Genomic DNA, 25,779 nt, shown 5'->3' on the forward strand with positions numbered 1-25,779 from the left:
ATTGCCACGGTTCACCACAGAACTTTTCATCCTCCCAAACTGAAACCCTGTACTCATTCAACACTGGCTGCCTCCCTCCCCTTCCCCAGTCTGGAGTAACACTGTTGCACCTTCTGTCTCTGAATCTGGCTATTCTAGAGACATCATATATTTCACCCCACCCTCTAGCTCGCACCCTTCTCACTTTCAGCATGTCCAGAACTGATCTTCTCCTGTTCCCACCCTCATGCTCCTACCCTCCCTCCCCATCTCCTAGCTCAGAGAATGGCCCCAGTATCCTCCAGTTTGCTAAAGAATGAGCTGGTCCTGCATCTCTCCGGTCCATATCCTCTCTCCATCCACTGCCGCTGTCACTGCCTTCATCAAGGCTGGCACCACCTTTTTCCAAGATTACTGGACCAGTCTCCTAATTCATCTCCCCATCTCTTTGCCTCCTTCCCTTCTCTGCAGGGAGCGCTGTCTTTCTAAAATGCAAATCTGATCACATTCCTCTCTTGCTTAAAACCCCCTTGTTTTTAGGCTAAAGCCTACACCCCTTGGATGACTAAGGAAGCCCTGAATTCTGCCCCCTGCTTACTTCATAAGCCTCATCACTAGTCTTTGATCCTTTCCTTTCCCCCGCCCCCTACATTCCAGCGTGATGGGATTTCTTTTCAGTTTCTGTAATACCTGTGCACTCTGTACCTGCTGTTCTTTCTCTCCAACATACTAACTCTACTTCCTCATTCCTTTTATCCAAATTACTTCTTTCTATTCATCCTTCAGGCCTCAGCTTAAGAATGACTGAGACTGCAAACACTTACTGAGCAATTGCTAAATGCCAGGCACTGCTCTGAGCTCTTGTGTGCATTTAATTTACTTAACTCTCATAACAGCCTTATAGAGAAATGGCAAGTCTATTGTTATCCCCATTATAGTTGTGGAGAAATTCAGTAATAGGCCAAGTTACACAGCTACACATAGTAGAACCAAGCTTCAAACCTCAGCTATTAGGTCCAGTTCCATGTTCTTAAAGCCTCATCTGCATTGTCCCCATCAGCTAAGATGTCACTTCCTTTAGGACGTCTTTTCTGGTTGCTTCAGTGTGTGTCACTCTGAATTTCTCCTATCGTAAAACTTAAACTGTGCTAGTTGCATTTCTGTTGCTTGCTACAATTGCTTGTGGTTACTTGCTACAATTGTTATAATTGGAAATTCAATGAGGACAAAGGGTCTTCTATCAGTGCTTGGTGAAAAGCAGGTACACAGTAAATGTTTTCAGTGAATGAATAATATTCTAAGAGCTATGAATGGGTTATAACAAGAGTATCCCTGGAACAGCTAAGGAAAATAATCTGAAAATATCTAGAAAAACAGTCATTGTTTCACTCAGAGAGAGGAAATAAAGGTTAAAAAAAGAAAAGAGGTGGGGGGATCTCAGAAGAGAAAATGTTTTTGATCGATACGAAAAAGCTATTTTTAGAAAAGTGGAAAAAAGTACATATAACTTTTAACCTTTAGATAAGATAAAAATATTTACCATAGAAACTAAATCCTTAAATTATATTCAAAGGACATGTGGGCATTTTTTAAAATTCTTCCTGAATGCTTTTTTTTTTCCTGAAAATGCTTTTTTTTTTTTTTTCCTGTTCTAGGCACTGGGAATAGAATATATACAAAAACCTCTGCTCCCTGAAGCTTATTTTTTCAAAGCATATGGTTTACCTACAAAATTCTTCATGGAGATGTTTGTTGGGCTTTTCTTTGTTTTAGTTTGGGATCTTGATTTTCCTCAATAAAGTGTAAAGAATGGAATGGAGGATGCTTTCTGAAACTTTAACTTGAAAACTCAAATTACTTTCTTAAATGAAATTGCAATAGAGCTGACAAATGGGTAAATGGACCACTCATGGGGCAAAAATACCTCAAGGATTGCTCCTTTGTGGAAGTCCTCACACTGCAATCTTATCTTTGTCATTAAGGGTGACAGGTAATGTATTATTTGCACTTAAGTTGGAGTGGAAAAATGGATGAACATCTGAGATATCACCAAAGGCAGAGCAGGGCCACAGGGATGATAGGTTTTGAAATAAGTAAAGAAGCTCAGGGTGGAGAGCAAGATGTGGATTTCTGGGCAGCTGGGAATAGCACGAAGGTGAGAAGAAGAGCTGGAGCAGAAGGGAAGTCATCCAAAGCGAAGCCTCCTGTTTCCCTTCTTGTCCAGTATAACTCTGAGACCTTCTCCATCACATAGTTCTAAGCACCTCTCCAAACTTGAGTTTTTAGTACATTCTAATCAGAATAGATTATCAGAACAGAAAGCCCTGTGTAAACATAATAGTGTTCTCTTACCCACCTTAAGTATTTAGAGAACTGAAATAAAATTGATTTTGTAATCTCAAATTGGGATCATGGTGTGTAGAAATTTGTGTTCAAAGCAATTCTCTTGCAAATGGTCATTGAGTTATATGTTAATCTATGCATATTACTGTCATTTCATTTTTCAAGAATAAATTCGTTTAGTCATATTAGGTCTCTCTGATCTTCCTGGCTTTAAGTTAACATTAACAATAGTGAAAATAATTTCTAAAATGTTCATATAAATACTATGTTAAACACTTTCTTCCTCAGTGAAACACAATAAATGTGCTTAACAGTCCAACCTGTTTCCCTCTAAAGTTGAACTTCAACTTTTCTCTCAAGTTTCTCTTCTGAGTTAATGGCCACAAATTAATTCTTGGACAGAGTTATCCACACAGGTGTTTGAAATCAAGAGGGGCTTCCCAACCTCAGCACTGCTTTTGTGACAGGATGTAATTTATTCTGCCCCCTGAACTCCACGCTGGTGTTCTTTCCTGTTGCAGGGACTGCGACCACTGAGCTGTGAGTACAAGATGGAAAATGTAACCAGAATGGTGGTGTGTGACCTTGGGAACCCTATGGTGGCTGGAACAAACGTAAGAGAAAACCAGAAGCACTTATTGATTTCCGTCTAATTGAATTTTAAAGAGAACTAATGGCAAGCACCCCAATTAGCACTCAGCAACTTATCACATAGTAACTAAGACAAATTAGGCAGGAAATTACCAGGGTAGTGAAATTTAGCATTATAACCTACACAGAGTGGGAAATCTGAAAACGCAAAAAGACGAATACATTTACATGATTTCTCTTTTGACTTTACTCTTCCATGTCTTTTCAGTGCAACAAATCTAAGAATACTATTTTTTTAATACAGATATTTTTCTTTGAATATTTTTTCTTTGAATTTCACACAATTTTTTCTTTCTATTTAAAAAGAACTACAATGTAAATAAATGACAACATAATTAAAGATTTTAGCAATGGCAATTTCCTATACACCTACCATATGAATATCCTTTCCCACATTTTCTTATTAAAATATTACCATAATACAGCTTTTGAATCAGCTTTACCAGGTCTATACATGCATCTTACTTGAAGAATAATATGGAAAATTGTTTATAGCAAGAAAAAGAAAGGGTTCATAATGATCTGTAGCTTGCTTATGAAAGAACAGGAGTTGTTTTCTTCTTGTGCTTTCTTTCTTTGTTCCCAAATTTAGAAACTTCCCATTCAGAATATGTGGACAATAAATTTATTTTATGCCATTGCAGTTAAAGTATACATACGGTAACTTCTTATAATAAATATCACAGTGCAAACAATTATTTTATGAAGTCATAAATCAGAAAAAAGTATTGAAATCTACAAATAGTACATAATTAAATGTTACATAAATAAACCTACACATTCCTCTTTATATTAGATGTTTATGAATATCAATGAAATGGGCTGTTTGAAAAAAATGTCATGAAAATTTCCAATTCATTTGAGGTTTGTATTAGAACAGCTTCCCAAAGTGTGTTCAGGGAATGCTAATCACTTGAGAAAATGGACGTCTGTAGTCACTGCTGAATATCATATACTCCTGGGGCATTCAGGGACATATTTGCATTTTAAGGTGCTGAGTAGTCTACAGTAAATAAATCTTTTAGTCCAGTGTTTCTCACATTGATGTGAGCATTTGAAACTTCCTATCAAGTAATAGTCTCAATTTATACTTTAGGAAATTGTGCCAGAATACTATTTTTGCTTTTTACACTACTATAGACTCGATTTCATTGAGCTTGGGTATTTAAAAAATGTGCCAAGCTATAGTCTAGTAAATTCACTTTTTTGGTCAAAAAAACTAAATATTTAAATGAAAGATAAACTTTCATGACAGACTTAATTAGCTAACATGTTGATTGATTGCCCTCCATGTTATAAACCCATTATTGGGTGCTTTTTTTATGTTTTCTCATTTATACTCACAACAACCAACAACACTGCGAGTCAGGTATTTCTTCTCTATTATGGATGAGGAAACTGAGACTCAGAGAAGTCAGATGAATTGCCCAAAGCCACACAGGTAGTGAAGGACAGAACCAAGATTCAAACCAGGCCTAAACACAATGCCCATGTTCTAGCTGGTCTGCAGAACTGTGAAGAGTACATGGATAAAAACTAACAAATAACAGATGAGACTTTTAAACAAAGCCTTGAAAGACAGAATGGGATACGTAAGCTGAGATATTGGAACATTTTTCATTAGAACCCTTTTATCTAGAAGCTAACAAATCCTTTTGCTGGTTTTTAAGAAAAATCCAACCATCCAATTAGATATGAAGAGGCCAACCAAAGGCCAAAGAGAGATGAGTTGACATCGTGGCAATGGTGTTAGCATCTGTAGGAGACCAAGTGCTCATTCCTTTTCAGTATTAAAAGTGTTAAATCTAGACCAAAAATCATCTGAGATCATCATTAACTAAGGATAATCTTGGAACAAAAACTGGCCAGTGTTATTCAAAGTGGAGGGCAAAAATGTCAGTGTGGTCTAAACCACAAGTGTGTTTATGTGAAAGGATATCAATCCATTTTACCAGCAAATAATCTTTAGAAGTCAAGGAAGTAAATTGTTTGTGTTAGTTTATCTCTGAGGTCTATAGGAGAAGAAACCTAATAGCTTTCTAATCTCAGCCTGTAGTGCCCTTAAACACATCAAATTTTATTGCATTCTATTTGTTTTAAAACACTTTGATTTATTTACTTCTTAATTTTGTACTTTAAAAAGAATACTCTCCTTGGATTAAAGTAAAATTCCAAATTTAAAAACAGTTCTGAATATTAAAAAGCACCCTAAATCACCAGGAACATTTATTCCAGTCCCAACATTTTAAAAAAACAGTTTTCATGTGACTTTTTATTTTAACAAAACATTCAAGGTAGTATTCAAAAATGTTACTTCTGATTTGTTAATAATGTCATGTTCACGTATAGCTAAAATGTTCATCTGCAACATGATTCATAAAAACCTGCAAAATCTCTCCAGCAGGAAAACAAAAAAGTAGTGGTTCAACAAAGGCTCTTTAGAATCAGTGCCCAGAGATCAGGTGTTTGGTTCTAGTTGAGAATACATGACTCCTACTAGTATAAAGTTATCATGTCTTCATTGCATCTTGATCACACGCTGAATTGTTTTATAATGAACATGATCACTATGTAGGCTTCATCATAATAGAGTAAGATCCCCATCACTGGAAGTGTGCAAACTGTGGCACACTCTTTTCATCATTCTTTCAACCATTTTTATTGCACTTTTTTATATGCCTGGTTCTAATCTAGAGTCTGACTATATCAAGACAATATCAAAATAAACAATCCCCACTCAATAAGAAACTCAAGATTGGCAACATCAGAGGTTGAGTGATAGGAGAGTAGCAAAGACAGAAATAGGAAATAAAGAGAAAATTTCTGCCTGGCCTGGCTTGTAGGATTGGAGGATGTGCTGCAGGAGGCTTTGCTGCAGGAGGATCTCTTGTCCTGAGCTTTGAAGCATGGTTGGACTTCTCCAAGTAGAGAAAGCAGGAAAAGGCTTTAAAAGGCTTCCAAAGATGACAGTAGAACATGTGCAAAGTCCCTGAGGTCTACAAGAAAATCGCACATTTGAAATTAAAAAGAAATTCATCAGTATCGTAAGAATGTGTAGTCTAAATACTTAGGCACACCTGGGTTTAAATCCTAGCTTTGCCATTATCAGCTATGATACCTTGGGCAAGTCACATGGAGATGGGAGAATACCTCTTTGTAGACATGTTTAGAGCCGTGCAACAATATGATGTACATCAAACCACTAGAGCAGTACCTGGCGTATAGCACATTTATAAGGGCTAGAGAAATGATGATGATGATGACATATGATTAAAAAATGGTTATTTATTATTAATTTATATTATTACTGGTTCATGTTAACAAAAGTGTTTAGTGACTAATTGGATACTCACAGTGTAGTGGCCTTTGAGTGTAAGTTCTAGAGTCAGCTTGCAGGGATTTCGATTCCAATAGTTATTTGCTCTGTACCTGGAGCAAGGTACTTAATCTCTCCTATCCTCAGACTGATGCTCAATTGTAAAACGTCAACAATCACAGTACCTACCTCACAGAGTGGTGTCATGATCATGTGAGACAGTGCATGTAAGGCTCAGTACAGTGCATGGGAGAGTAAGTAATATAATTGTATGTCATAGTTATTAATATTATTTCCTTTTTAAATTATCTTTGTATTTCTCTCCAAGTTTTTAAAATCTGTTTATAAAAAAAAGGTATAAAAATAGGGCATAAAACCCACAGGGCATAAATCTGCAAAGAAGTAAAAAGCTAACCTCTTCAAACAATATTGCTTCTCTCTCACTTACCAACTTTACATTTCCCTGTCTGGCCCCGGAAGATGACTGGTTAGCCAGAGACGGGTAAGATTCCTCAAGGGAGGAACAACCTAAGACAGGCACAGTCACAGGGGGGCCATCAGGTGAGAAATTGGGGATCAACAGAGGTGAGGCTTAGAACCTCACCCCCCCTGTTTTGATATCTTCTGCATCCGTGGATGTTTTGTTGCCCTTGTTTAGCTTGGATTAATACTTAGCTTATAGGCACATACCTGATCATCTACATTTGCTTTCTTACAGCACTAAACTATGTTTTCTACCTTTAACTTGCATCTACCTACCACTTCAGCATTTTATTAAAAATAATAATAATAATAATAATAATAATAATAAGGGAGAAATGTGGGATTCACATATAAATCAAGTATAAAAATCAAATGAATATTCATATTTGACCTGATTGTTTATAGTTCATAATGCGTGATCAAAACCCAAAGTTTCTGTGACGACTGCCCTTGTACTGTTCACCATGTAAGAACTTATTCACTATGTAAGAATTTGTACACCATGTAAGAACTTGTTCATTGTGCTTCAGAAGATCTGAGACTGATGAGAATTAGACTTGGGGTAGATTAATGATTGTGCATTGAGTCCCCTGTACAGAATTTTATTGTTGTTAACTGTTAACAACCATTTGATCAATAAATATGAGAGATGCCCTCTCAAAAAAAAAAAAATAACAGCAGTTTTAAAACTTTGGAAAATAAAGGTAGAAAAAATAATCTATACACACATATAACTATAGCATATTTTCCTACTATATTTTCATACAATACACCCTCATTTCTATACAGAAATTTTTCCACTGACATATTTTTGGGACAATAGCTGAAATACATTGCACATGCATGTTTGTAACCTTTTTACTTCATTTATCATCATATCAGAAGCATTTTCCACATTGGTGCATAGGCTTCGCAACCATAATTTCAATTACTACATAAATGTCCATCAAATGGAAGCATCGATGTTTTCTAAATCAATCTCCTTTCATATATGTAGGTTGTGTTTAATTTGGAACATAAGAAAGGTGGCAAGAGAAGAGCTGGTTAGGGACTAAGTGAGCAGAGGGACCCACCATGTAAAGGGACTTGAATCATCTGGGCCTTGAAATCTCAGTGGCTGACTTCTCTCAGTTCTCCAGAGTTGAAGCAGATAAAGGGGCAGCCACCTGATGTGAGCTTACAGGGAAGACTTAGAAAGATTTTATGCTGTATATAAGGTCCCTCGTGTGTAATAAACTAAATGCCTTGTTATTATTATTTTTTTAAAGTATTCTCTGGGCCTCCGGTTTGCAGTTCCACGTCTTGAGAAAACAAACATGAGCATTAACTTCGATCTCCAAATCAGAAGGTGAGACCTTTAATGCCTAAGTGATCAACAGCATTCTGTATTGAAGAAATCCAATCTATGGTGACATGAATACCACCTGTCAAGCTCCTTCACTTTAAAAGTTCTTCTGAAATTAGAACTGAGACTTTCAGAGACAATTTTTCCTTTGTTTCTATTATTGCCACTTTTAAATATTTTTGTTTTTGAAAAAGAGATCCATTCTGTAAGCCAACTCATGATAGTAAAATTTTGTCCCGTGCTCCCTCCTAGCCCCCTTAACCTCCATTCTCCTCATTCTGATGCCCATGCCCCAGCCCACCAATACCCCTACCACACCGCACCATGATCTCAGCTAGGGGTCAGCTAATCCTTGATAAGAAAAGTTCTGCAAAAAAGCATGGATTTTGCATCTGCAATCCTGAAATATAACTCTTCCAGAGTGAATGAGTCTCTGATGGTTTCATTGTGAGCACCATGCAGGATGCAGGTGAGATCACACATTCAGAATGCAGGGACTTCTCTGGAAACAATAAGCTGAACCATGTAGGAAGCTGCCCTCCTTTCTTAAGACTAACCGTTTTCAGATATTCAAGTGTAATTTTACTTTTTTCACTGTCTATTGTTTGTTCCTTCATGGCCAAAAATAATATTTCAAGAATGGGAAGACACAAAGAGAGCAGTGTACATGAGGGCCAGGGATTCCCTACGGCAGATTTCAACCCATTAGCTGGTAATGAATCAGTTTAATGCCCCTAGGCCCATATTAAAAGAAAAGGAAATTGAACAAAATATAATGTATCAGAGTCTTGATTATGAAACAATCCTCTAGGTTAAATGTAAACGTATGTAGTAGGACACCCTGTGAGACATATATATTCTTTTGTGATCTGCAGTTTTAAAAGTTTGAACACTGATATAGACAACACATGCCCAGCCTGTTGAACCCTTGTTCTAACTATAAAATGACTCTGAAATTAGGATCTACAATATGGTTCTCAAATACTAATGTGCAATGAGGCTAAATCTCTAAACTTACCTTCTAAAGAAGTGTCACTGTAGAATGATGATTTTTATAATAATTATTTTGCACACTAGATTACTTATTTTTTAGTGGTTTCAATCAGAGGCTTAGGATTTTTGAAAAATATATAAACTGTAAGAATGCAGGTTTTTTATATCTGCAATGTGTGTCATAAAACACATCCTCTAAACTTTGCAATAGATTTCTAGGAAGCCTCCTTCTGTTTTCTAACTTACCTAAGGTCCTTTCCTGACCTTAATTAGATCTTTTTCAAATTTCACTTAAATATATTCTGCTGACTCTTAGAGATATTTTTTAATTTTACCCAAATTAGTGACGGGAAGCAGATGGAATGAATTCTGTAATATCCCTTCATTTTACCAAAAGTTTATTAAATCACTTCTTTGTATATACATAAATGTGTATTTTCCAAAAGGTTCATGTGGTCCTAAATATTTTCATTTGGGAAATCTCCTGTTTATATTTGTAGTTCTCAGGGGATAAAAAAAAATTAAAAGCACTCCAGAGTGAAAGACCACCATTGCTCCAGGCTATGGCCTGAAATTTCTATGTCCCACCATCATTGTCTGCAACATTAGTCCTGCAGTACATGAATAAACCTCTCTTATAAAACATAAAGCCTTTATTTAAAAAGAAAGTCAAGTGCAAAAATGCAAAGCAAATTCCTTGGTCTCCTCCTTACTCTGATTGCAGTTAGAGATAACAGAATGGATGCAACTAGCAATTCTATAAATGCCTTCCCGAAATCCATCCTGGAGATTGCTGTTCAAATCACGAATTCAGCAATGAAGTGCTGAATTTGATGGAAACAGATGTGGTTACATTTTAACATCCCCCTTCATCTAAAAGAATGGACCATGATTAAAATTTCATCCTTAAACACTACAGAAATTCATGAGTATTTTAACATATAAAAATGTAGAAAGGCAGAAAGAACCAAAGATGCTATAGGAACATACATAAAGTATCAAAAACATACATTATAGAGATAAAAGTGTTTGTGAATACTTAACACTCAAATACTAAAGTATTTGAGAAGTGAACATTTATCTGCATGTTTTGCTGGCAGACCCTAAAGATGTAAGTAAGTATTTAATAGATGGTTTACATTCAGTTTAAATGTGTTTAAACCAAAAATAAGTTAAAACAAATGCTCTAAAGAAGTCTAAATTCTTAAGCTTCTGATCATATTGATCACCACTACCCATATTTAATGTCCTTGTCTACAAATAGAACCCAAAATAGAAATGGTCTTTATAAGTTAATAAAATTAAAATATTTTGTGTTATCAAATGTTTGTAATAAATGGTTTCTCCATGCCCTGGCTCTCTATGGGACACATAAACCTTTTCCTCCTTGTGGAAAGCAGGTCTCAGATTTCTACAAGCAGACAGGTCTTTGTGATATTGTTGAAGTTGCTTCCTCAACAGTGGTGAACTGAACACTGTATTCTCCTTGTTGACATTCCACAGACCACAAAAAAACACAGAGGGAATGTTATAAAATAAAAAAATAGGAAACAATAAAGAAAAAGAAATAGCATTAGAGTAGTATGTGAAAAACATGTTTATCCTTGGTGCATGACATAGGAGTAATTGTAGAAAGGAAATCCATCGTGCCTTGCATAGAACTAGCAGAGACAGTATAAATAGCTCAGCATTCAGGGAAGTAATGAATTGCTTGTTTCAAAATAGCAGTAATATTAGTGAGGGAGGTTTCCTTCCAGTAAAGAGGTCAAAGATGCATCTAAGTTATGCATCAAGTCTGGTGCCTTCCTTAGCAGATTTTGTTGACACCACTGGTTGCAGTACCAAGTGTCATGGAAAGCCTGTGTGACACAGGATGGTTTGATTAGCCAACCACGTTTAGCCTCTGAGTCTGCCCTGGCTTTTGCTACATTTCAAGACAGAGTCTGTAAGCTTCATATTAGATTTCTGTCCACAGACAATTTCAATGCTCAACATCTATATACATTTTCAGGGTGCTGTGAGTAATGGAAATTGTGTTGTTTACACCACTTGGAAACAATATGCAATCGAATTACAGGATAACTTAAATGAAATTCCCCCACCCCCTACCCCATGCAATAATTCTACTATCCACTGCTGCAAAGCACTAGTGAACTAGAAAATAGAACGAAGTCTGGATTATCTGTGGAACAATTACATAAGTTTCTAAACTAAAGAGTTCCTTGTAATGTACTATGGAACCATAAAATATGCAACAAGTGGAATTATTTAATGACTTCTTAGTGGTTAGTAATTCAGAATCTAGCCTTTAAAAAAAAAAAAACCCTTTTAGTGGACTGATCCTCCCCACATGTAATTATAATAAAGTGGCCTGGAAACTGGGGTTCAAACTTTGGTGAACAAGTCCCTCAAGGCTCATCACAAGCTTAGCAGTGATAGCCCACTACAGGAAATGGGCCCAAAATTGGCCTATTTATATCTTTTATGTGTGTCTGCAATGTAAGTTGCCTTATCAGTATATACAATCGAACAGAACTTTTCAAAAGCCCTGTGGGAACAATTCTGTCTCCTCCTCCTTTAAAGTAGACTTTTATCATATCTTTTCCAGCTCCCACATTTGGACAGCTTCAAAAGCTAGTCAGAACATACCCCATTACCATCATCGCAGAGCTAGAGCTTGTCCATTGAGTCCATGTGAGATTTGATGATGAAAAAAGAGGAAGCTTTCTCTTCTTAATGAGACATGAATATAAACATGACTTATTAGTAGTGGTGGGGTGATGTTTCAGTTTGCTGAAAGCGGCATAATCCTTGGGATATTAGGGTGACTTCAAGGAAAGCACGGTAGGAGAATATATGCAAGTGGCTGCTGCATCCAAAGCTAAGCTGCTGATCGAGCTTCTTGTGAGACAGCCCTGGCTGCTTAACACGTGCATTTTTTTAAGTTAAATTTCATGTATAATTATATTTGCTTGAGAGAAAGAAACCGCAAGTGTAAAATGTAAAAAGAATTTTGCCACTGTTCAAGAAAACATTATTAAACATGACCTGTTACCTTGAGATTTTTGATACACTTGACAAACATCTGCCTCACCCCCTACCTGCCTTCACATGAACTGCCCGGCTTCCTGGGGACTTGATTCTTCTCACCCATGGCTGTGCTTCTAATTCACTCCTCATCACCCACCCCAGTCAGCCAGTGAGCATGTAGATAATGTACACTTTTTTTAATATTGTTTAAGAAATGAACCATAAGGAAGATAAATTTGCTGTCGAAACAGTATATATAGTGTGATGCATTCAAGAGCCAAATGCGAACATTTTTTTCACTGTGTGCTTCTTTTGGATTATTCTTGCCAGTTCTCCACTGTATTGGCATGGAAAATCAGGAGTTGACTTTGCTGTCTGTTCCCATTTGACGGGCAATGAACATGATGCTCAGAGAAGTTGAGGAATGTGCCTGAGGGAGGAGCTGGAAAATAACTTAGCTCACTGCCTTTTTGGTTTAGCCATTGAAACAAAAAAGTGTTTTCTCCTCTATATACCTATTGTGTTTTCAGTAAGGTGTCTCCTCATGGGAAGTTATGTTACTTTTGCTCACAGAAGCTCTTAGCACTTCCATTTACAAATGGTTGTGTTTTTGCAGAATGAATATACCATTGTTTTCTTAAGTATTACACTGGTATTGTGTGTGTGTTTTTGCAGAATGGATATACCATTGTTTTCTTAAGTATTACACTGGTATTGTGTGTTGCTCTTGTGATATACAGAATGTTTCTTATGATCATCTACTGTGGGAACACATCTGAGAAAATCTACTTAAATTACATGTCACTGTGTTTTAGTTCCAACAAGGACAACCCAGACAGCAATTTTGTAAGCCTGCAAATCAACATCACTGCTGTTGCTCAAGTAGAAATAAGAGGGTAAGTAATAAACGAGGCATTGTGGTAGTTATACTACAATAGCTTTCTGTGTATGGGAGTTATGATAAAATACTAGTAAAATCTATGTGGAATTTTCCTAATGCATTAGAGATCACAGTTCACTTTGGCTATAAATTTTCATTCTTTCCTACCAATCATTAGCCTTCCACGGGAAAGTAGGGTAAAACTTGTATGATAATTAACAATAAAAATATCAAAGCAAGAGATCACTTTACTCCCCAGGCTGACAGTTAAGTAATGAAACTATAAAAACTAATTATAACAAGCCAAATAAAATAGACAACCAAGTGATTGCCTGAAAGTCTCACATCTCCAGTAATTATTTTGGCATAATGAAAATACAGCCTCACCATACCACATCTTAAGTTTAAGAAATGGCCAACTCTTAGATGTGAGAGTTGATGGGATATACATTTTATATATTTTTCCTTCTGTCATATTGTTTGAAGAAGGTGCCAGTAAGCAATCAATTCAGAGACAGAAGAAAAGTGGTCAAATAAAAGGCGTGGAATAATTACCACCTGGGAAATCCATGCCTGGGAGAAAAGAGAAATCAGAAGTGGATTGTATGTAGTTCTCATCTTGCACAAGTGTGGACTTCATTGATTTTGTTATAATTCTTGTTTCTTCAGAACAGTTGAAGACGTGGCTAAAAATGTCAACTGGTATTTGGAGCTGAATTGTCACTGGGGGCTCCAGCAATCCCAGCTCCCTTTCCTTTTCCATAGGTCCTGCATGGTTCACACTTCTCACACTCCTCCATGTTGGCAACTATAGATTTCTGTACTCAGAGCCCTGGTCACCAAGTATTCTCACTGCTGCCCCTGCTCTTGCAAGGGAGTTGGGGCAGAGGGCTGGGCTGCCCTGCTTGCTGTCCTGGCTCTGCTGAGGCCCCACCTAGTGGATTACAGAATAATAATAATGCCTCGTATATTCTGATACTTTCATGTGCTACCCCAACATAATAAACACGTGTTTATTATGCACTTACTGTACAAGTGAAGGAGTTTGGCACAAGATATTGAAGGCTATACATCTGAGAAGTAGGGAGCTAGAATACAAATATAGGCAGCCTGTCTCCATGTTGATAAATGATCACACTATAAAACTATGAGATAGAGTGTTTTGAATTTTATCTACACAAAATCTTATTTTTTTGCATGTTTCCATGATTTTTTTTATTCAAATGTATGTTTTTGATATTCATCTACGTTAGTGCATGTGACTATAATTCATTTGTTTTAATTGCATAAGAGTATAACATTACAAAGCTACACCATAACTTATTTTTTATCCATTTTACTCTTGATGAACATTAGGGACTTTCTTTTTTCTTTTTTACAAACTTTCTTGTACATATCTCCTAGTACACATGTGGAAGAATGTCAGAGGTAGGATTTTAGAATCAGAGAGTCTACACTGTTTAACTTTACTAAGTGACACCAAACTGTTTTCCAAAATTGTTATACCAAATTATAGTCCCAGAAGACATGGATGAAAGTTCCCACTGCTCCACATTATTAACTAGCTCTCAAAATGGTCAAGTTTTTACATTCTGTGCCAATGTTAGATAAAAAATAGTTTCTAACTGAAGGTTTAATTTGTTGTTCCCTCATTCCTAAATGAGACTGAGTAGCTTTTTTATTTTAATGTGTTTCTCATTCAGGGAAGTTTCTGTTCATTTTTTTGCACATATTCCTACTAAGAGACCTGACTTTTTTGTATTAATTCATGGGAATTCTTTCATATTCTAGAGTTTAGACACTAACCCTTTATCAGTTACACATTTTGCAAATATTTTTTCATAGCCTATAAGATTTGGAGGGTTTTTTAAAAGTCAGGTTTTTTTTTAAAGTATTTTTTTAAATACTTTTTTAAAGTCAGGTTTATTGAGGTATAAATTCTATAAAGTAAAACTCCTTTGTATATACATATAAAAGGAGTCGAGGTTGAAGAGTTATGACACCACAAGAACATTCAATACAGAATAGCTCCATCACCCAAATAGTTCCTTCATATGCCTTTGTAGTCAACCCTTCCTCCAACCCCCAGGCTCTGGCAACCTCGATCTACTTTCTGTTGCTGTATTTCCAGAAAATCTTAATAGACATACAGAATGTAGCCTTTTGAGTCTGACTTCTTTCACTTAGTATAATGCATTTGAAAAACATCCCTTTTCTTACATGTATCAGTTGTCTGTTTCTTCTTATAGCTCAGAAGTATTCCACCTTATGGACATCCTGTGAATTGTTCATTCACTCAGGAGTTGCTGAACGTTTGGATTATTTCCAGTTTGGTATTCTTAATAATAAACCAGCTATATATGTATTCACATACAGGTCTTTGTTGGGACATTTGTTTTAACAAGTGGAATTATTGAATTGCATAGCAAGTGTATGCTTAACTTTATAACTGCTGAACTATTTTCCTAAATGGCTATACCATTTCCATTTTGCATTCCTACCAGCAAAGCATGAGAGTTCCAGTTCTGCTGTGTGCTTGCAGGCATGTGCCTGAGGTTTGCTTGTTTTTAGCCGTATTAGTAAGTGTGTAATGAGAAGTATCTCTCTGAAGTTTTAATAGCACCTTCTAGTAACTAGTGATACTGGGTGTCTTCTCACTGCTTATTTGCCATCAGTAGCTTTCCTTTGGTGAAGTGTCTCTTAAATTTTTTGTCCATTTATTTATTATTTAGTTTTTGTCTTATTATCAAGTTGTAAAGATTTCTTATATATTCTGGACACAAAATCATTTATAAGATATGTGTCCTGTAAATACTTTCTCCCAGTTTATGGTTTGACTTGTTATCTTCTTAACAGTGATGTTCAAAGAGCAATAGTTTTAATTTTAACCAAATCCACCTTTCAAATATTTTATAGTTTGAGCTCTTTGTAGACTATCTAAAAAATCTTAGCCTTATCCAGGGTCACAAAATTTTCTCTTATGTTTTCTTCTGTAAGTTTTATAACTTTCCATTTTGGTCCATGATTAGTTTTAAGTTAATTTTGTATCTGGTTTGAGGTAAGGGCCACGGTTCTTTTTTGCAAATGAATATCCACTTGTTGCTTTGCCATTTATTGAAAGACGATCCTTTCCCCATTGAATTACTTGGCACCACTGTCCATCTCTGAGAGTCTATTTCTGAACCTCCTATTCCGTTTTCATTGATCTACACGTATGTCTTGAAATGCTGTAGTATATGCTGAGGTCTTGGTTAACTCACTTAGAAATTCTAGTAGCTTTATTAGTAATAGTTGGCTTCCTAGGATTTTCTATAAAATTTCTTATCTGTGAATAAAGTCAGTTTTATTTCCTCCTTTCTAATCTGTCTGTGTAAAAAGTTTGGCCAACTACAAAGTTAGAACAGTCCCCCCAAGAGATCACTCTCACTTCTGACACCAATATTAGCTTTGAGTGGGTTCCCAAAACCACCCTCAGGTTTGCTAATTCGCTTAAGATGACTCACAGAACTCACTGAAAGCTATTTTACTCATAAGTATGGTTTATTACAGGGAAAAAATAAAGATTAAATCAGCCATGAGTAAGTACACAAATACTAACTTCATAAAATGAGTTGAAAGTGTTCCTCAATCTGCTGTATTTTCTGGAAGAGTTTATGTAGAATTAGTATCAGTTCTTCCTTAAATATTTGGTAAAATTCAACAGTGAAGCCACATGAGCCTGGAGTTATTTGGGGTTTTTGTTTGTTTGTTGTTTTTGCACGATGGTTTTTAACAGTTCAGTTTCATTCTTAGATAGAAGGCCACTCATATTCATATTATCTATGTCTACTTGAGTGGGCTTTGGTAGTTTGTCTTTCAAGGAATTTGTCTATTTCATCTAAGTTCATACATTTTTTGTATAAGGTCATAATATTCGCTCATTTTCCTTTTTAATATCTGTAGGACTTATAGTGATAGCCACTCATCATTCCTAATAATGAGAATTTGTATCATCTACCCATCACCCCACCACCTCCAGCCCCGCCCAGATTTTTTTCCCTAATCAGTCTGCCTAGAGTTTAGTGATCCTTTCAAAAGAACAGGTTTTTTGTTTCATTGATTTTACTTTCTTTCTTCTTCTATTTGTTTGTTTTGCTTTGCTTTTGCTTTTGTTTTGTATTCCATTAGTTTCTGCTTTTATCATTATTATTTTCTTCCTTCTGGTCGCTTTAGGTTGGATTTTCTCTTCTTTTTCTAGTTCCTTTATGTAGAAATTAGATCATTGACTGGAAGTCTCTCCTCTTTTCTTATATCAGCCTTTAGTGCTGTAAACTTCCCTTTAAGGATTGTTTGAGCAACATACCAAAATGATGATATGTTGGGTTTTCATTATAACTCAATTCAAAATATTTTCTAATTTCCTTTGTGATTTCTTCTTTAACTCATGAGTTGACTCATGGGAAGTGACTTCTCTGATTTAGAGATATTTGGAGCTAATCTAGATGTTTCATTTTTGTGCATTCCTAATTTAATTCCCCCATCTCTCTTGGTGAAAAAACAGTATATTTTTAACAATCAGAGAAAAAAACCACAAGCATCATTTTTACTACCTTACTTTCATATCCTTTTTAAATTTACAATTATTGTATATGAAACTTTTCTCCTTTAACTGAGCTTATCTTTGTTTTACTAACCAAAAATCAACCAAAATTTTTTCTTAATTCCAAATAACTTTAATTTGGGGAATGTTTTATTTCATAAGACATGAGTCAGTCTAATGCAGCAAAGGAGGCAATGTAACTATATGCTGACACACAATTTATGAGATTCATATTTTTAAATGTATTTCTGCCAACACCTACGGCACCCATGTTTCTAAGTAAAAATAGAAGGAAATGTTTTATTCATTTTGCCTATAATCAAAACAAGTAATTAAAATTGGGTTTGTCGTGTGGGTGCAATTATTTTAATTACTAATTAATGTCCAACAATTGACTACTGATAGAATCCTGCCTAAGTACCACCTTTCCAATAAGCCCACCCACCATCTCAGAGACACCTAGGTTTCATCTTACCTAGGCTACAAGCATTCCCCAGAGGACATGTCAGCAAGCCACAAGCCCACCGTTCCCCTGACCCCTCCCCTCAAAAAGCCTACCGAAAAACCTGGCTATAAAAAGCCTCTTGGCTTGTTAGAGACCCTTTTCCTTTTTTCTGCTGGCCAGAACAGAGGGTCCCTCTCAGGTTTAACAATAAACCTGCTTGGACTGTGGAGTTCATGCCCTTTCTTCCCTTTCAACCACAGTTTATTCTCTAAGATAATGTGAAAATTCTTTTTAGCCATTTTGCAAAGTAAAACTTCCCTCCAAAAACACTGGTTCCAATGTTTAATTCTTCAAGGAACAAACAGCTGCTATGTTGAAAATATTTCATGGTCAGTCTTCATTTCCACTTGGCCAATGGTGTTTATTCCAATATATTCTATCATGTACTAACTCTAACAGTTCTTTTTTTTTAATTTACTGTTGTTTTCTAATTTTAAAAATGATCTCAAATGGACTTATTTCTTTGAATGGGAAAATAGATGCTGAGAATTGTTCCACTTATTCCAAAGCCAGATTATGTCAACACTGTCTTTGCACAGATTTACACATGATTTGTTGGTACAAAGGATTAACTTAACATCAATCTAGTAGCCACAGGAGGAAACACCACATAACTGAGCTCATGAAAAGTAATAGAATTGTGTCCTTCAAAAAAAATCAGGATTGAGTGGGTTTGTATTAGGAGAGACTACAATCATGAATAACTATGGCCTGTACAGATGCTGCCTACAACAAGTAGAGTCAACATTGCTTCATACAATAAATGGTAGTTTTTGCTATTTGAGACTAACAGAGTTTGAAAACAGAATTATGAAAACAGGGTTCATCAGATCTGAACTTCCTGATACCAGTAGACTTTAACTTATCAAAAACTTAATTCCTTGCTTCCTCTCAAATCCCTTTCTAATGACCAGTGTTGGCCACTGAGTACTCCACTCTTCGTATTACTCGAGGGTCTCAGTGGAATAATGCTCTAGCCTGAATCTCAGAATATGAAGGCTATTCAGTAAAAGTTTGGTTAGTGCACTGGCTGTTCATCCTAGGTTAATTAGTTGATTATATTCTTTCTTTCTTCCTTCTGCCTTAAAAAAAAAATTGAAAATATTGAACAACATTGCAATTATTGAGTTGGGATCTTTAGAGAGCCATTCTTTCCAAAGGTTTCTCCAAATATGAAAAAATCCTAGAGGGTAGATAACTGAATTTTGTGAGGCATACTTTTTGAATGATTTTGCCACATCCCATAATAGATTATATGTTTCTTTACATATTTCTATTTGATTTGTTACAGAAATGGGCCAGGATGTTTCTTTGTGTTTACTAAAAGCAATATTACTTGGTGGCCCCTGTGCTGCATCATATATTGGAAATAGAGTGGATGATACTTAGTAAACTTGAGCTGTAGTCTTCATTTACAAGTAACCCCCTAATTTTATACTTATCATTTCATTTATAAAATGAGGGGTATTGAACACATTGTCTCTACAGTACCTGTCAAGGATAAAGACTTATCATTGTATGGTCCTCAAGGATTTATGACCAGTCCTACAGGATTAGTGACCCTAAAAACAAAATTTTTTAGAGAAAATGTGCTCAGTTTCTTGTATTATAGTTGTTCTCTATGCCCGTAGCCCCATAAAAAGAAAAGGGTTCCATAGAGCATCACAATGAGTATAGAGCATGGAATCAACTCTTTGCTGACAAACTGAGAGCACAGTAAAGTTTTGGGTGGCTAGGTCGTGAAGACCCCCTGGCAATGGAAGCCCAAGCTCTCTGGGCTTCCCTCTGATGAAAGCAAGGTGCCACACTCTGTATTCTTCTCCTCACTAAGTCCGTGTTTGATGTGAACCTGATTTAATCAAATCAAGTTGGAAAGGGAAGCATGGCATAACAACAAACCAATATAAAGGTAGAGAACGTTGAGGTATTAGCCCAGCAAGTCTGTGCTGTGAGCTTTTTATTTAATAGTTGTACATTAGGGATGAATGCAAAGGGTTTTTATACTTTAGCAACATTTCTGTGGGTTGTCAGTTTAAAAAATGTACTTCTCTCACTCATCCCAATAAGACAAATTAACTCTGACCAAAGGCACCTGAGATGTTTTCCAATCATTTGTGGTATACAACCCAAAGAGTTTATCATAATTTTCCAGGTGAGGAAATAGAAATACACAGAAATTAAATTACTTGCCCTTGGTCAACATTTAACCCAACAAATTTTGCTTTCTGTATTAGAAAGAGATAACCCAGAGGGAAAAATTAAGATAACGTCTGAAGTTGCTAGAAGCTGTGTTAATTACTAGATACCCTTAATAAAAGGGCATTCAAGACATTGCCAAAAGAAATGTTTTCTGTTGAAGTTACTTTCAGCTGAAGGTCTAGGAATTCTTTTAAAGATAACTTTTATCTAAAAACTTTCAGAAAGCATTTTTTTGAGAATTATCCTTTTTAAGATTATATAAAAATAACACTTCAGTTTGTAATCATCTTTTAATATGGACTAATGCCACGTACTATATTTCCTTCATTCAGTATTCACTTTCTAGATGTAAGTTGCAAGCAAAAATACCTACATATCAAGTTAATATCCTACTTACACGATTATATCACTTAACTCTCTGACCATTGTGTTATCTATAAGATAACTCTAGGACTTGATCAGGCCTTATTTTGGCTGTAGGCCTGTCCTTATGAGAGGTATAGCTGCATTAATGGAAAGCCAAAGAAATCTAAGAATTAATGTACAAGTGGCACATTTTGAAAATATTTAACTAATGTATTTAACTAAAAACTATTTTTTCACAATTGGACATTTAGCACACCACAAAGAATTATAGATTTTATCCACAAAAAAAGCGTTATTTTTGATATGGCTTAAGGCAGTGATTATATGTCATACACACACACACACACAGGATCTACAGATACATGTACATATTTACATATGTATATGTTAAACTGTTCATTGCAACTCAGGAATGCTCTCCATGCTGCCCCCTAGTGCCCAAGAGATGAGCTACTATAAAATAGTCACTCTCAGCTAGAGACCAGTGATTGACTGCCAATGGTAGATGTTTCAGATCCTTTACTATTCCTTTAGTTAGTTTGCTGAACATCATCTTCAATACTTTTTTGCCATATAGTCAATATCTGTCCAAGTAAATTGACAGCCACCTTTTTCTGCTGTTGCTAGTGTACTGTACACTAGTGAAGCATTTTTCACATGTGCCATCACTAGTGATTAACACAATGTTCCATGTTTCAGAGTATCCCATCCTCCGCAAATTGTTCTGCCCATTCATAACTGGGAACCAGAAGAGGTGCCCCGGAAAGAGGAGGGAGTTGGACCATTGGTGGAACATATTTACGAGGTAGCTGTCGTCTGTGTTAAAGTTGTTTGGAGTTTATTCTTATGCTCTTTTACTAATAAACTTCAGAGCATTTTCAAAGACAACAATCCAAGACCTGAGCTTTATACACTGCTGGATTTGTGCTGCTATGCTATCATACTGCTGTGGGTGGTGGGGGTGTCCTACTAGATAATCACTGTATGGTCACTTGCTTTTTAATGATGAGAACCATTATATAGTGAGAAACATTTTGTCTTGTTACTCTTCTTCTCTTTTAAATGTTCTTTATTTCTTTTTCTGTGTTTGAACAGCCTAAGCATAAAAATGACTAGCTCCAAAAACTTTTTTCACTTCCTCCTACATTTTCAGATATCCATAAACCTACCCACCTCTTAAACTGTATGTCTACCAGAAGGTACCAGGCAGAGAAAATTTTATGGATTATTCACTATTGTACAAAAAAATGCATATATAATATATAGGATGGGTAGATAGTAGATAAGAATAATTTTACTGTTCATTCCAGTGACCTAAATCAGATGTGAATAACTTATTCTGAAATTTTAAATAGTCTCTTGACTAGTAAAATATTTTCCAGAAGCACACCAGCAGCTCATGAAAAATCCTTGACAGTCTTTTCCCACTTCAAGTGTTAAATTGTAAATGAGGAAGATTTGTTTACACATCATCTGCAATACTTAAGTCTTTTACAGTTAGAAACCAGTATATAGTAAAGACTTAGTCTAGAAATTTTTCCTTAAAAAAAAAAGTAAATGGTATTGGTGGAAAGTAGTTATTCCTGTTCACTTTTGTTTGAGGTTCCTCCTCCACTAAGGCCCTCTGTCCTCTCTAATGTAATGCATGCCACTAACCTAATAATTCTGACTGTGACTTTCATCTCAAGATATAAGGGACATGAATAGCATTGTCCAAGGTTAACAATAAGGCCACTTCAAAACTACAAGCTGTTTACATATATGAGAAAGAAGCATCAATTCCTGTGTAGTATCAACATGAAAATCTCTGTCATCAGCCTAACCTGTGGTTCGGAATCGGAATCCCTCTCCAAAGCTGGATCAAAGCTTTGCCTTAAGCTGTCTTAATAGCCAAAGGATAACACAAGTCCCCAAGGCCACTTGGATTAAGAACTTGCTGGAAAAAATGCTATCGAATAATTTACTAAACATTGTATGCACCAGTTTCTGCTTAAGAATAGTGAAACTGTAGTTTGAAAACATATTCAAACTCAATCATTCTCAGGGCAAACCCTGCTTCTAATCTTAGCATAAATGGATCATAAAATTTTAGGGTAATAATCAGTAGTGACAAAAGTAATCATTGACTGTTTCTTACATGCTAATCTCATGTCCTGAAATATACTTTTATCGATTGATGTCATGTTGCTTTGATGATGTGAATCAAATAAGCCACCTAATAAGGAAAAACAATTATAAATTACTTTATTGATCATTATAATTGTCAGAACTGTGAAAAAAAGACAAAAAGTCCCTGCTAACTTTGAAGTGAATTTTCAAAACCACAGTAAATTTAAATACACGTAGTGTTTTTCACAGGCTGTTTTGTGTCCTGCGAGTGCAGGAGGCATGTGTTTAAAATGTTCATCTTTTTATGAGATGTGTCCTTTCTTTCCCTGAGACTTGCTGATTAAAACAGAAGGAACTAAGCTTTGAAATGTGCACTTGAAGTGAACTGTGGTGAGCCCAGACCATCTTTGGCATTTGATGGATAGCCATTTTTCCAGAGGGTGAAAGAGAGTGCATCACATATGGTTGCAATTGACAAGTCAGTAGTCAGGAAAGAGGCAGATTTCAATGTAAAGGAAGAATAATTGGGTTTTGAAAGCATATAATTAAAATTGCGTTTCTAGCACTGCAATTGAATTAATATAAATTTAAGGTAAACATCACAATTATCAGACATGGTTAGTGTGGTCTTTGCTGAGAAAATCTACTCTTAAGACCTCCCAATTAGAGTCCTGTCCAAGTCCCAGCATCTCTTGCTTTCAGAGCTCCTCTTGCTTATAAACTGTATTTTCCTATATCCATGGTCATGGTCCAGATGAGTTGAAACCAAAAATGCATGTGCTTCAGAATGGGTGGGGAGTATTTGGATTTTGATGTCATTTTCCTGCCTTGTACTGTACCATCACATGATGTCTTTCTGGCTTGTAGCTGCACAATATTGGACCAAGTACCATCAGTGACACCCTTCTGGAGGTGGGCTGGCCATTCTCTGCCCGGGATGAATTTCTCCTTTACATTTTTCATATTCAAGCTCTGGGGCCTCTGCAGTGTCAAACAAATCCTGATATCAACCCACAGGATATAAAGGTAGGAGCCTGGTCTCACCAGCAGCTTTGCTTTTTTTTTTATGGTAAGGAATAAATAAAAACAGCAGCTTATTTTAAAAAAAGCAAAGTAATTATAATAATGTTACTTCAGTGATGGTTGGCCAGACATTTTCTTTTAGTTTTATAGTTAAAATGCCAGACCCAACTTAAAGCATCACTCCTAGAAAAGTTAAATTTACCTTAGCCTTATTCTAATGGTAACCTATCATTCATTTAGCCTCTTAAAAAATTTACCTTTTATATAGGCTTGACTAGCAACATAACCAAACCAAAATCATAAACAGACATGTCATGTTTTGGAGAATTCATATAAAACGCTATTTTAAAAGTCTTTTTGGTATATTGCCAAAAAATATAAGGATCTTTGCCAAAGTGGGATTTTCCAGATATTGCCAATAGCAAGTGGTGACATGTGGTAATTTGCCAAAGACCATCTCAATGTCCTGAGGACCCCCAGACTAGAAGTCTCACGACCCCCATTCTTTAGTGCAGTTATACAGAAGCAGTGTTTCTCAAATTCTTAAGCATATCCAAACCAGGTGGGAGTCTGTAAAGATGCAGCATCTGGGAAGGGGCCTGAGATTCTGACTCGCTTCAAGTCCCCACCTGATATCCACGGTGCGGGTTTGCTGGTCACACTTCAAATAATGAGTTGTTCAAGTGTCCACCAAGTGGATCCCATCAGATTAGATCCAAATTTGGCTTCAGTTCCTTCTGGAAAGGAAATTAATTAGCCCTTAGAAATGTCATATTTGAATGGAAAAAATTTTTGTTTAAGAACCTTGTTAATCAGATATTGTCTTCCAAAGAGAACTTCCTTTAAGAGTGAATATTCTCTAGTAGCTCAGAGACACAGTGTCACTATTAGAAATGGTGCAAAGGGCAGGCTTCATGAAATACTAACTCACTCACCCAGGACGCAGGTCTGTCACTCCTCTCAACCAGTGGCACACAGACATTGCCCACTATGAAAGCCTTTCTTTTTCAGCCCAACATTCAAAGACAGGAAAACTGAATGGGGGTTCAGTTTTGAAGGACATATGGGGAACAAACTTCCTTCTTAATGGGGAAATAAAAAATAAGACCACTTGTATTCCATGAAATTATTTAAAGTACTTTCTTCCCAGAATTTTTTTTCCATTTCCTCTCTCTTTGCTCTTCATTGAAATGAGTTTAACTTCTAGGACAGTAGCATGTTATAAAATAACATCTTCACATGTTAATATGTAACATCTAAGTAATTAAAACTTTCATGTTTCCTTTTCCATGGTATATGTACACTCCATTTCAGTCAGAGATTCTTAGAGCACATGATTATGTGGAAGAGTTCTCTTTTTGAGTGTAATGTTTACTTTATATCTGACACTATTTATATGTTTATGTACATTATGCAACTTGTTTAATGTACACCATATTCATTGTAAGTTATTTTTCTTTGTTACAATTTAACAATCATTTGCAGTGACTGGAACAGTACCAATTGATAACTTGCCCTAAATGTTGACAGAGTTATGCGAACTGAGTGGTAGTATATACTAGGTACCTGCATGCACTATTATTCAGTTATCCTTTACAGTATTGACTTTGACTAAAAATCTGAGTCTAGTAATTTTTAAAATTAATTATGCTCTTTTATAAAATTCTCAATCTGTGGAAATTGAATATAAGAAGATTTGGTTGTAATATGAAGTAATAGCTCCCTAAAACAACTAATGTAACAATTGATGAATTCTTAAAATTCTGAATTCATGAAAATCTTCAAATGTCTTAACTCTTAAAGTACTTTTACTATATTTAACAACTATGACCCACAGAGCTTAAAAGAGCTTTTTAAAAAATAAATACATAGATTTTTTAAATTGATTATCAGAATACTTTAAGTCAGTGGCTATACATAATTGAAATTGAAAATTATTTTCCTCTTAAGATATTAAATAATTTCTTGGTGGAATTGC

The 25,779-nt window shown here is 35.8% G+C and overlaps 1 protein-coding gene and 1 long non-coding RNA gene across 7 annotated transcripts in view; one reads left to right on the top strand and one right to left on the bottom strand.

The window, feature by feature from the left end:
* ITGA8 (integrin subunit alpha 8) overlaps positions 1 to 25,779 on the top strand; it is a 163,510-nt gene that overhangs the window by 92,694 nt on the left and 45,037 nt on the right. For all 4 annotated transcript variants that reach the window (XM_073229249.1, XM_073229247.1, XM_073229248.1 and 1 more), the window contains exons 21-25: positions 2,844 to 2,936; positions 8,041 to 8,120; positions 12,956 to 13,036; positions 21,369 to 21,474; positions 23,646 to 23,804. In XM_073229249.1, coding sequence (XP_073085350.1) covers positions 2,844 to 2,936; positions 8,041 to 8,120; positions 12,956 to 13,036; positions 21,369 to 21,474; positions 23,646 to 23,804 — 519 coding nt within the window. The remainder of the gene's footprint in view (positions 1 to 2,843; positions 2,937 to 8,040; positions 8,121 to 12,955; positions 13,037 to 21,368; positions 21,475 to 23,645; positions 23,805 to 25,779) is intronic.
* The window catches only part of LOC140847849 (uncharacterized), a 239,589-nt gene that overhangs the window by 91,326 nt on the left and 122,484 nt on the right, over positions 1 to 25,779 (bottom strand). For 2 of the 3 annotated variants that reach the window (XR_012128044.1, XR_012128043.1), the window contains one exon: positions 24,431 to 24,538. This is a non-coding gene — a long non-coding RNA (uncharacterized lncRNA). Of the gene's footprint in view, positions 1 to 3,263; positions 5,970 to 24,430; positions 24,539 to 25,779 lie in introns of those variants that run through there. The other variant, XR_012128046.1, reaches the window with a different exon arrangement.

The sequence above is a fragment of the Manis javanica genome, chromosome 2 (assembly GCF_040802235.1).
Source record: "Manis javanica isolate MJ-LG chromosome 2, MJ_LKY, whole genome shotgun sequence".
In the NCBI taxonomy this organism is placed as follows: Eukaryota; Metazoa; Chordata; class Mammalia; order Pholidota; family Manidae; genus Manis; species Manis javanica.